At 40.4% G+C, this 13,186-nt stretch overlaps 1 protein-coding gene across 1 annotated transcript in view; it reads right to left on the reverse strand.

Annotated features, from left to right (window-relative positions):
• The window catches only part of si:dkey-112m2.1 (transmembrane protein 132C), a 182,401-nt gene that overhangs the window by 71,273 nt on the left and 97,942 nt on the right, over nucleotides 1-13,186 (reverse strand). The window contains 1 exon segment of the mRNA XM_067375380.1: nucleotides 1,262-1,405. Coding sequence (XP_067231481.1) covers nucleotides 1,262-1,405 — 144 coding nt within the window.

Consider the following 13,186-nt stretch of genomic DNA (forward strand, 5'->3'; position numbering starts at 1 on the left):
GCCATTTACGAATCTTCGAATCAGAGGTTCGGATTGCGTTATCAACCTGCCAAAGTCACGTGAACTATTGAAATTTTGTAACGAAGCCTCATTTACTGAAATCACATGACTTTGGCGCTCTGAACCACTGATTCGAAACAAACAATTCATAAAGCAGTGTTTTGAAATCGGCCATCACTAGATATTGTTGAAAAGTCATTATTTAGTTTTTATGGTCCACAAAAAGTATTCTCGTCGCTTTATATTAAGGTTGAACCACATGTACTGTTTAAAATATGTCTTTAGTACCTTTCTGGGCATCTGAAAGTGTAAATTATCTTGCTGGCAATGGAGGCCTCACTGAGTCATCGGATTTTATCAAAAATAGCTTAATTTGTGTTCTGAAGATGAATGAAGGTCTTACAGGTGTAGAATGACATGAGGGTGAGTAATAAATGACAGAATTTAAATTTTTGGGTGAACTAACTCTTTAATACCAGTCCTGGAGAAGAATAAATATAAAACTATTCGATTACATATTAATTTACTTTTGCATCTCTATTTTCTACCTCAGTGACAGCAGTAAACCATTTACTCACCCTCACCAACCATAAGACTTTTTTTTTTCATCTTCGCAACACAAATGAAGATATTTTAATGAAACCTGAGAGATTTCTGTCCCTCTATTTAAAGTCCATTTCACCAAAACTTGCATAAAACTGAATATGTAAAAAAGGAAAAAAAACAGAAAGAAAAGAAAATCAAGCCCCTACAATGCTTGTTAGGGAAAAAGTTGCACGTTTGAAATCATTTCAAGTACTATAGTGCTTCTGAGAAGTATAGTCAAGTAACTTCTCAGCACGTCATGATATGGTGCAATAATCTGAGAAAAACATGCTGCAAGTACCAGAGGGCCTCTATATGAAAAGAGCAGAATAGTTTAGAAGAAGAGTCATTAGGCAGAGATGCTCATATTTGATAACTAAAGGCCAAAGGGCTGTATAGTGCAGGTCATAGTATATGTGTATGCATTTGAATCTTTCTTGGCCAAAACTTTACAAAGACAGCAAAACTGTGAGCAAGTGAGAGACAAAAAAACTAAACTTTCTGGTTTCCAGTGTTTTTGCCTGCAGCTTCTATCTTAAACTTTGAACTTCTGGGTCATTCAAGTAACCAGCATCCTTCTGATGATAACGTCTTTGATACCATTCGTCTCTAGATCCAGAATTCTCCTCAGTTAATAAAAGCACTAACAGAACAGACAGACTGAATGGTTACTGACCTTTTTCCAAAGTTGGCTTCCTTTCTACGGCAGTGCAGAGTGACCACTCTGTGTCCCTCACTCCTGACGTCTTGACTAACTGTCCACTGAACCGGGTTGCTGGCCCTCGCCCCCAGAAACGCCACACCATCCTTCAACTTGACCCTGTTGGAAACATCAAAAAGGATCGTACAGTATATGTAATGTATTTTTTAAATAAAAAACAAAACAAAAAAAAAAACAAAAAAAAAACGATGATCTATAAACTCTTAAATGTATGTTTCATTGTGCAAAATACTTAATAGATTTACTTAAAATATATAAAATATAACATATATACATATATAACACACCTTTTGGAAACAAAAAGTCTTTCCTGTTCTTGAACAGATTGCAGTTGTTTGCCTTATGCATTATACAGACAGGGAGAGACTAATCAACAGCTCATCTAACACATTGTAAGGTACGGACGTGCTTGTATAACCTCAAAATCAGTTTGAGAGTCACTGTGTTCTGCTTTCTTCACATATAATCATAACTGTGAGTGCTACAAAAGATCTCTATTTGGAATATTTTAAGTCTATTATGTTATATGAAATATATATTAAGTCTATTAAATTGATTAGCAATGCATAACTACTAAATGGGATTGATAAAAGGATAGTTCACAGAAAAAAATAAAGTCATTATTTACTCACTCTCATGGAACACAAAAAGTGAGATTTTCAATAATTTACTTGTCACTCTTTCGCCTGCAATTACAATGGGAGCTGAAAATTTCAAAGTTCAAAAAAGACACAAAAGCATTATATAAGCATCATAATTGCAGTTCATATGAATTCTGAACTATATTCAAAATCTTCTGAAGTCATTTGATAGCTTTGTTTGAGATCACAATTTCACTGATAATCTTCACCTTCAGTGATCTGCTAATGGGAGTCTCTTGAGAAACTGACCAATCTAAAACATGAACGAATCATTGTGAACCAGATCAGGCAAATTACAGAAAAGATCCAAATTAAAAGGACATTTATTCATGAATTAGATACAGCATTACAGCATAAAGGCTCCCCTAGGTCCATTCATAGCCAACGTAATCTCGTGAGAATATGTGTGTATTTTTACGTGAAGTGTTGTATCTACCACACCTACATTAAAATACGTTTTCATACACACTGAAACATACAATACTGATGCATTGACCGCAATAAAGCATAAAATATTTACGTATTGACAGCACTTAGGCCATGTGTCCACCAAAGCGTTTTTTTCCAGCAGCTAGCGTACTTTTTCAATTGTTTTCAATGGAAATGCCGCGTTTTTTAGACAGCAGAAGCGTAACGAGGCGTTGAACGTCTTTTTGACGCTCAAGCGCTGAGAGCTCGGCGTTTTTTACTGGTCGCCTCGAGTTGAAGAAAGTTCAACTTTGAGTAAAACGCTGCGCTCATCACTGTCACTTTTTAGCCAGCCGTCCAATCAGAGTGGAGGAGGGGCGGGACAAATACTACACCGGCCAACCGTCACAACATTCTTGCTGTACAACGACATTAACAAGCAGAGAACGAAATAAAATGGATGAGAAATTAATATTGCTGCTCTCCGAAAATACATAGCAAAGTAATTTCACATTGTGTTTACATTTTAAGTCTGAAACAAATTACCTGCAAAATCAGTTATAAGTAATCATATCATAGCAACAAAGCGTCTCAACGGAAAAAAACGCTGCGCTGCAGAAGCGCTCACAGACGGGCGTTTTAAGCAGAGCGCCTAGCGTTTTCAGCTGGTTAAAAACGCTCTGGTGGACACACGGCCTTAAACATAAATTATTTACGAATCCAAATGTGAATGTGTTCCCATGTATGAAAATTGTGGCATTAATGTTTTGATTCGATTTGTATTTGATTGTCATAGCAATACTTTTTTGGTCGCATTTATTAAAATGAAGGTCAAAATTACAGTTTACAGCGATCCCAGACGAGAAATAAGGGTCTTAACTAGAGAGACCATCAATTCATTTTCAGACCTCATTTTCTACAAAAAATTTTTTAATTATATACGTTTTAACCATAAATGCTCATCTTGATCTAGCTCTCTTCTTCTTCTCTATTTGAATTCCGGCAGTGTAGAAACTGCTAAGTGTATTAAGTGTATTACACCACAGGTTAAAGTTTGAACTAAATTGTCATATACAATATGCTAGTGCAAGTATATAACAATTAGTTAAAACTTTGACCTGTGGAGGGCAGTAATACACTTAGCAGTTTCTACACTGTCGGAATTCAAATAGAGAAGAAGAAGAGAGCTAGATCAAGATGAGCATTTATGGTTAAAACATATATATATATATATATATATATATATATATATATATATATATATATATATATATATATATATATATATATATATATATATATATATATATATATATATATATATATATATATACATACATATATACATATATATATATATATATATATATATATATATATATATATATATATATATATATATATATATATATATATATATATATGGTGTTTTTTTGTCATTTTGAAAGTTAACAACCCCAGTAATCATTCAATTTTATTATATTAAAGAGAGTGGCAAGGATATTCTTCAGAATATCTTCTTTTGAGTTCCTCAAAAGAAAAATGGTCATACAGGTTTGGAACCACAAATGGGTGAGTTTAAAAAAAAATAGTGAAATATCCCTATTGTTTACAGTCTTAATGAAATGGCACATTGTATTCTTACGAATGTCCCATGTTGTTCTAAACATCCAATACCTGCATTCAGCCAATCAAAGACAGGATGCGGAAGACAGGCTGTAGTGCAATTCAAAAGCAGAAAATAATGGAATTGATGTTATCGCCAAGACCCAGACCAAATGCAATTAGAAACAGTCATGGCAATTGTTTTTATCCTTCCAAATCTGTTTGTTTTGCTCCTTTCTTTCTTTCTTTCTTTCTTTCTTTCTTTCTTTCTTTCTTTCTTTCTTTCTTTCTTTCTTTCTTTCTTTCTTTCTTTCTTTCTTTCTTTCTTTCTTTCTTTCTTTCTTTCTTTTTCTTTCTCCCCCCTTTTTGTCAGCATTTGCATGTAAAATAAAATACATAATGGCATATAAAGCAGAGTGTTGTAATAATATACTAACCTGTACACAATTCAGGACCCCATGTACTATAGAAGCTCCACTGGTGGCAACAAAATCACATGCATAGAAGACTGCTATGAACACAATTAAAGAATAGGTTGAACAAACACGAGAAAAAAAAAAAAACTAATTCCCTCTAGAAAAAAAAAAAAAAACAACATCTTGCATTCCTTTTAAAATTCCTTTCAAAGCACACTTTAAAAGCCAGCTTTTATAAGCTGCAATCATTTTTATCAATCAATTCTTTTTATAAAAGTTTTTCTATATACTGTACCAATCAAGGATCTCTGATAAACACATCTAAATGTGATGTCTTTAGCTTGATATTTAAAGGTCACTCTGTGGCTCCACTGGTAGTGACTACTTTTTAGAAATACACCACGTCTGAAACATTTAAAGGTGCCCTAGAATAAAAAATTAAATTTACCTTGGCATAGTTGAATAACAAGAGTTCAGTACATGAAAAAAAGATATACATTGAGTTTCAAACTCCATTGCTTCCTCCTTCTTGTGTAAATCTCATTTGTTTAAAAGACCCCCGGAAAACAGGCGAATCTCAACATAACACCGACTGTTACGTAAAAATGTCAGATGGAGCGATAATAACTGACATGATTCATGATAACATGATATTTTAAGTGATATTTGTAAATTGTCTTTCTAAATGTTTCATTAGCATGTTGCTAATGCACTGTTAAATGTGGTTAAAGTTAACATCATTTATTACTGTATTCCCGGAGACAAGAGCCGTCTCTATTTTCATTTTTAAACACTTGCAGTCTGTATAATGCATAAACACAACTTCATTCTTTATAAATCTCTCCAACAGTGTGTAATGTTAGTTTTAGCCACGGAGCACTATCAAACTCATTCAGAATCAAATGTAAACATCCAGATAAATACTGTACTCACATGATTCGAAGCATGCATGCAACATGATCAGTGCATAGTGCATGATTCCCCAAAATAGGCAGTTAAAAAATTAATAAAAAATAAAATCTAAGGGGTATTTAGAGCTGAAACTTCACAGACACATTCAGGGGACACCTTAGACTTATATTACATCTTGTGAAAGAACATTCTAGGGCACCTTTAATATGTATATCTGTTTGTAATGTTGAACACTGCAAACATAGCTGAATGCAACCTTGAACACTTTACATAGTAGTGCAAGAGACTGAAGCACGTGTACCTTCTATATTCTCAGTTGCTTTTCATGGATTTCCTGCTGCTAACATATAATTTGAAACAGAATATTTTTAAATGCTCTTGTGACCCTGGATCATTCAGACCGCTTGTACTGTGAAGTGGTTTTATCATTGCAGGTATATTCTGAACATTATGTGGTGTTTGTGTCATATCTACTTGCTTAAATACAGAAATACACATATGCATTTATAAAAGCAATGTATAGTTTTTCAAATTAAAAGGCGCATGTCTTGGGTTAAAGAATAAAATCCTGCTTCTCTGGAAAGTCTTTTATTTGTTGGGAATTCATTAAGATTCACTATGAATTGCACATTAGTTAAAACAGCCTTAATCGTTAAAAGATCACAATCTAGATTTAAACACCCACACAATCTCGTTTCTAAATGACAACAATTCACCTGTGTCTGTTAAACCTTTGACAAGTACAATCACAGCAGACATTCAGATCTACGCTGACGAGAAAGCAGTTGTCATGTATAGGTATGAAACACAACTGCAAACATTCATATTAAATACTATAGTAAAACTTACTACAGAAGTATTGAGCAATGAAGATTCTCAATTTATCCAGAATCATGCAGCTGTAATCAGCAGCTTTTATATTCTTGAATTTGCATTAAATGAATTAGCCTTTTTTGCATGATGAGTTAAAGCCTCATGATTTAATATGCCACTAATGTCAGATTTTATTACTGAAATATAACTTAAACATTCAAAAGTTTAGGGTCAATAAATTTTTTATTTAATTTAATTAATACTTTTATTCAGCAATGATGCATTAAATTAATCAAATGTAACAGTAAAGACATTTATAATGTTACCAAACATTTATATTTCATATAAATGCTGTTCTTTTGAACTTATTCATCAATGAATCCTGACAAATTAGCACATTTTCCACAACAATATTAAACAGTTCAACTGTTTTTAACATTGATACTTATTCCTGTGATGGCAAAGCTGTATTTTCATCATTACTCTAGTCTTTAGTGTCACATGATCCTTCAGAAATCATTCTAATATGCTGATTTGCTGCTCACGAAATATTTCATATTTACAGTTTAAAATATATTATAATAGAAAATAGGCAAAATTAAAATAAAACACATGCAGCCTTGATGAGCCTTTCTCTGTATAAGCTGTACTAGCATGACTGAAAATGGACCAGGTTGGCTGCCGAACGACCTTTCAAAAAGTCCCCTTTCCTTCAAAAGTGAATTCGCCCAATGACTTCATTCATACACTCATCCCGCAGCAGTAAACCAGCGCAGATTGTGTCTGGTTAAACTGAACTGCGGGTGGTTAATGAATAAGATGCAGGTGTTTGTTCTGAAATATAACGCAAAAGAGGCTATTTAGTCAGTTCGCCCCTTTGTGTCCTATCTGATCTGTTCATGTAATTCTTGGCATTTACATAACAAAGATGATTTTGTTCTCAGTTTAATTGTTTTTTGATTGATCAAAATGAAAATCCAATATACTCAACACAGAGACACATTCAAAAAGACACAAATCTCTAATAGTTCATCTAAAAACCTACAAAAAGTGCAGTTGCAAGCAGCATGAGAAGGCGTTGAGGGTTAATTAGGGAATGGAAGATTTAAATGAGATTGGTTTGGCTAATATGATTTCTGGAGAGCAATAAAGGCTGCAAAGCAATTTTAAGAGAGATGTTCTTCCCCTCACATCGGCACATGGGTGCCAGCTCATTAATTCTAAAACAACCTGAGTATCAATTAAAGTAGTATTTACCAATGTGATAGAAGTGTCAGCGCTCGCGAGATGGCTGGAGAGGCAGGGAGCGGAGAGCAAAGGGAGATGGATTGTAATATCAGATAGAGGAGATCTGTCGAAATCCTGACAGTCCGTCAACCCTGTGGCAGTTCTCCAAAATAACATGAGTAAATTCCCCAGATTCTCTGACATTATAAAAGTGAGGGATGCACACGCTCGGACGATTCCGGTATTCGTCACAAATCACATTCCATGACAGTTTTCCGAGCTAGCATTGTGTGTTTCTCCTGTGTACAAACTGCATTCAGCTGGCCTGAACTCTCCCTGCAGATGTTCGTGATCTATATTGACCGGGCTGATTAAATCAACATTGAGTAAGAATTGTTTAAGCGTAATTGTTTTATCTTCCATAATGTCCACTGAGATCAGGGATGGAATATCTGATTGTGGAAAGAGAGATCAGTATGTAAGGGAGAAATGTACAGTCTGTCACTACAACAAAATAATAGCACAAAAGTATCTTTATGAGTGAGTTATTTGAATCATTCAACCAATTTGCTCACAAACGCAGATTCATTCATTAATGAAAAACAGTACAGGTGTTTTCAAACTTCTGTCCTCTTTAAAAGATCCAAACTAAGTGACCAACTTTGAGAGTGAGTCATTGAATAATTCATTCAAACGATTTGTTAAAAAAATGCAGATTCATTCAGGAATTAAACAAGTGAATGTCTTCACTGAATAATTCACTTAATTCACTTATTTTTTTTCCAAAAACACTGAATCATTCAACACATGAAATGCAACTACAGCTCTGATGTGGCTAACCATATTTTTTTCAGTTGTTGGAGCAAAAACAGACAAAGAAACCAGCAAGACTGTGTCTAAAATGCAAATGACTCAATATTAACTTTTTTTTAATGGTTGTATAAATGCAATATAAAATAATTGTGCTGCCTCCTTACTCCAAAAATGGTTGCACTTTACTTTACAGTACATGCACTTACATGTACTTACCTAAGAAAGTACTGGGTAATATAAGATAAGTACATGGGTAAGGGTTAGATTTAGGGGTAGGTTCAGGGTTAGTAACTAGTTATTACCCAGTTATTGCAATTACTATAATAAGTACACAGTATGTACATGGGGAACAGAACTGTAAAATAAAGTGCTACCCCAATAACTACAAAGTAGTTCTACATACAAGAGGGTCTTTTGGGAAGCTCTTTGGGTTTTTCCTTCCTTACATACTTGTTCAATGAAGTGTTGTATATATTGATTCTGATTGCTCTGTTATGGCATTATATGGGCAGATATTAAAGAATTATCACAAATTGCACACAGAATGCACCATGACTTACCAATCAAAATCAAGTATTCCAGAAATGCAGTGTAATAATTTTCTCAGTATATTTTTTTTTCTTCAGTATATCAGGATTGGGTTAATCAGTAAATAGTGAGCTTCTTGGCAAAATGCACTATGTAGGGGTGCACGATATTTTTTTGGACAGATAAATTATCAGGCGATATGGGTGAAAATGACGTCATTTATATTGCTCTGGTAAATAAATGAAATCCGATAACTAGATCCGATTAAGTACTTGCTGGTAAATCAATCAATTAGTCTGATTTATCTGAAATTCATTCGCTTTCCGAGTGCAAGTTACTGCAGCTCTAAAACTGTCGCGCTCATTGCGTCATCGCCTTTGAATATGTCTTTGTCGGTCTGGAAGTTTTACTCTGTGGCAGCGGAGGACAATGCCATTGCTATTCGCAAAGCATGTTCAGCAAGGATTCCGAGAGGAGGAAAAAATGTGTCATGTTTTAACACAAATCTTATATCTCACATGAGGGGTCGTCATTGCAGCGAACCTGTATCAAAAGAATATGAAGCAGCCGCGGCAGCAGCTACTAGCGCTAAGCCTAAAACACGGAGCGTTGATGTCCCCATTCAGCAGGCATTTGAAAATTGTAAAAAGTTTTCCAGAGACAGCAAAAAGGCTAAAGCCATAAATGACAAAGTAATGAAATTTATAGTCCTTGATGACCAACCTTTTCCGTGGTAGAGGCTCCGGGTTTTCGCAGGTTAGTATAAAAACAAAAACATGTGACTAATTACCTTCCTCATCCCTCATATTTATGTTAAACTATGTAATTTCAGAGAAATCTGAACCATGCCCTATGCTCTTTTGTTAAGGATGCACTTATTTTTGTTAAGGATGCACTTTTGTTTTTCATTTTTTTTGAGGTTGACAAATGTCAGTGTATTTTATTTATTATGTATTTGGAAAAAGTCTATATCACTTCCTGCACTAAAGGTTGAATATATGCATTTTCTTGTTATGCATGAAATACTTGAAGATACATTTGTTAAGTGCAGATAAACGTCTCGGTTACATAGGTAACCCTCGTTCCCTGAAGGAGGGAACGGAGACGTACGTCGGACAGACCGACGAATAGGAATCTCGCTAGAGAGGCCAATCTACTTCGAGTGTAACTAAACGAGCCAATGCACATTGGCATGCAATCATATGCATCAGCTGCTCGCCTCGCAGCGCGGGTATATAATGAGCAGCAGGTGCGTTGCATCTTCAGGTTTTCGCTGAGGAGCCGAACCCAGCAGGCGGCAGCATCAGCAGGACAACGCCTGTGGCGACGGGACGTACGTCTCCGTTCCCTCCTTCAGGGAACGAGGGTTACCTATGTAACCGAGACGTTCCCATTCAGTCGGTCACGTTCGACGTACGTCGGACAGACCGACGAATAGGAATCCCTACCAAAGCGCCACAGGGGCTGCCCTCTTCCAGCGCTCTGTCGTGAGCCACCTGAACCCCCTTGCCTAAGGACGGTGGGACCAGGCTCACGCAGAGAGGGTCGATCACTGTTGTTCCCAAAACCCACTCAGTGCGACAATTGGATAACGCTGGGAAGCGTAGCCTTACATGCGATAAGGAACGCTGCGGAAGCCATATCCTTCCCCGAAGGAGTTATATGGATAAGTACATATGGACTAACCTTGTAGGTTGTACAACATATGGAAGAACTGGGGTGACTCCACTCGGTGAGAGATGGGTTCTCCCAGAGGGAAAGACACGGGCTTCGTTTAGGAGCAGCCGTGGAAAAAGCCATATGGGATCCCCGTAGGGTCACACATATGGAACCCAGCCTAAATCCGGTTCTCAAGGATACAACGGAGTATAGGCCTGGCGCCAGACGCTCCGCCACGTCAGCTGCCGAAGGGTAACCGGAGGACTCAACAGGGTCTGCCCGTAGGGACTCTCTGGAGAATAGAATGCGCATGTAGCGCAGCAAGCCGACACTAAGCCGGGGCCTCTCCGTGCCTCTGACCTGAGGCGAGAACACGGGAGGAGACCGGCTCGACACGAAGGCTATAGTATCTAGCGAACGTGTTAGGTGTCGCCCAGCCCGCAGCTCTACAAATGTCTGTTAGCGAGGCGCCACGAGCCAGCGCCCAGGAGGATGCCACACCTCTCGTGGAGTGGGCATGCAACCTGAGCGGGCAGGGCACGCCCTGAGCTTGGTAAGCCAGGGCGATGGCATCCACTATCCAGTGGGCCATCCTCTGCTTGGAGACAGCCTTTCCCTTCTGCTGGCCTCCGTAACAGACGAAGAGCTGGTCTGAGGTCCTAAAGCTTCGAGTTCTGTCTATGTACAGTCGCAAGGCGCGAACTGGACAGAGCAAAGCCAGGGCTGGGTCTGCCTCCTCCGAGGGCAGCGCTTGCAGGCTCACCACCTGATCCCTGAAGGGAGTGGTAGGAACCTTGGGCACATAGCCAGGCCGGGGTCTCAGTACCACGTGGCTGTCACCCGGCCCGAACTCTAGGCACGATTCGTCGACCGAAAATGACTGCAGGTCCCCTACCCTCTTGATGGAGGCCAATGCCACCAGCAGCAAAGTTTTCATAGAGAGAATCTTTAAGTCTGCTGACAGCAAAGGCTCAAAGGGAGCAATCTGGAGTGCTCTGAGCACCAGAGTAAGGTCCCAAGAGGGTATGGAGGGGGGACGAGGAGGATTTAACCGTCTCGCCCCCTAAGGAACCTGACGACCAGGTCGTGCTGACCAACAGATTTGCCATCTATGTGGTCGTGGTAAGCGGAGATAGCAGCAGAATGGACTTTGAGGGTGGAGGGGGACAGCCTACGCTCCAACCCTTGCTGCAAGAAGGAAAGCACGACACCGATCGAGCATCTTCGGGGGTCTTCTCGGCGAGAAGAGCACCACTCGACGAACAGGTTCCACTTCGAGGCGTAAGCACGTCTCGTAGACAGTGCACGTGCCGAAGTGATGGTGTTAAGTACCTCGGGGGTAAGTCACCTAGAACCTCCGCGTCCCGTCCAGGGACCAGACATGGAGTTTCCAGAGGTCTGGACGCGGGTGCCAAAGAGTGCCCCGTCTCTGAGAGAGGAGGTCCTTCCTCAGAGGGATGGGCCAGGGAGGGGCTGTCGCGAGGAGTGAGAGTTCTGGGAACCAGGTCCGGTTGGGCCAGTAAGGCGCAACTAACAAGACCTGCTCCTCGTCCTCCCTGACTTTGCACAGGGTCTGTGCAAGTAGGCTCACTGGGGGAAACGCATATTTGCGCAGGCCCCGGGGCCAGCTGTGAGCCAGTGCGTCTGTCCCGAGTGTTCCCTCGGTCAGAGAGTAAAACAACTGGCAGTGGGAGGTTTCTGGTGAGGCAAACAGGTCTACCTGAGCCTCTCCGAACTCTCTCCAGATCAGCTGAACCACCTGGGGGTGGAGTCGCCACTCTCCGGCAGCGCAGCTCGTGATAGCTCGTCGGCCACACGGTTGAGCACACCGGGGACATGAATGGCGCGAAGCGACCTCAGATGCTTCCGACTCCACAGGAGGAGATGGCGGGCGAGTTGCGACATGCGACGGGAGCGTAGACCACCTTGGCGGTTGATGTACGCAACGGTCGCAGTGTTGTCCGTACGGACCAGTACATGCTTGTCGCGAGGCAGGCCTTAGAGGCGGCTCAGCGCAAGGCGTACTGCCAGCAACTCGAGGCAATTGATGTGCCAATGCAGATGGGGTCCCGTCCAAACCCCTGAGACTGCATGCCCGTTGTATGTGGCACCCCAGCCGGTGGCAGAAGCATCTGTGAAAACCACAGCATGCCGGGACACCTGTTCTAGGGGCACTCCTGCCCGGAGAAACAAAGGGTCCGACCACGGACTGAAGGTTCGGCGGCACTCCTGAGTGATTGGCACCCGGAACGTGCCGCGTTGCCACGCCCATCTCAGGACTCGGCCGTGAAGCCAGTGCTGAAGCGGTCTCATATGAAGCAGCCCGAGCGGTGTTACAGCCGCTGCAGCCGCCATATGCCCCAGGAGCCTCTGAAAAAACTTCAGTGGGACCGCTGTCCTGCCATTGAACGTATTCAGGCAGTTCAACACCGACCGAGCACGTTCCTCTGTGAGGCGTGCTACCCGTTCGACCGAATCCAACTCCATACCGAGAAAAGAGATCCTCTGCACTGGGGCGAGTTTGCTCTTCTCCCAGTTGACCTGAAGCCCCAACTGGCTGAGGTGCCTGAGCACTAAGTCCCTGTGTTCGCACAACTGATCCCGAGACTGTGCTAGAATGAGCCAGTCGTCCAGGTAGTTGAGAATGCGAACACCCTGTTCTCTCATGGGAACAAGGGCTCCCTCCACGACTTTCGTGAAGACGCGGGGAGACAGGGCCAGCCCGAAGGGTAAGACTCTGTACTGATATGCTCGACCTTCGAACGCGAATCTCAGGAATGGCCTGTGTCGCGGAAGAATCGAAACATGAAAGTACGCGTCCTTCAGGTCGATCGCTGCAAACCAATCTCGGGGACGGA

This window comes from Chanodichthys erythropterus, chromosome 22 (genome assembly GCF_024489055.1).
Source record: "Chanodichthys erythropterus isolate Z2021 chromosome 22, ASM2448905v1, whole genome shotgun sequence".
Lineage (NCBI taxonomy): Eukaryota > Metazoa > Chordata > Actinopteri > Cypriniformes > Xenocyprididae > Chanodichthys > Chanodichthys erythropterus.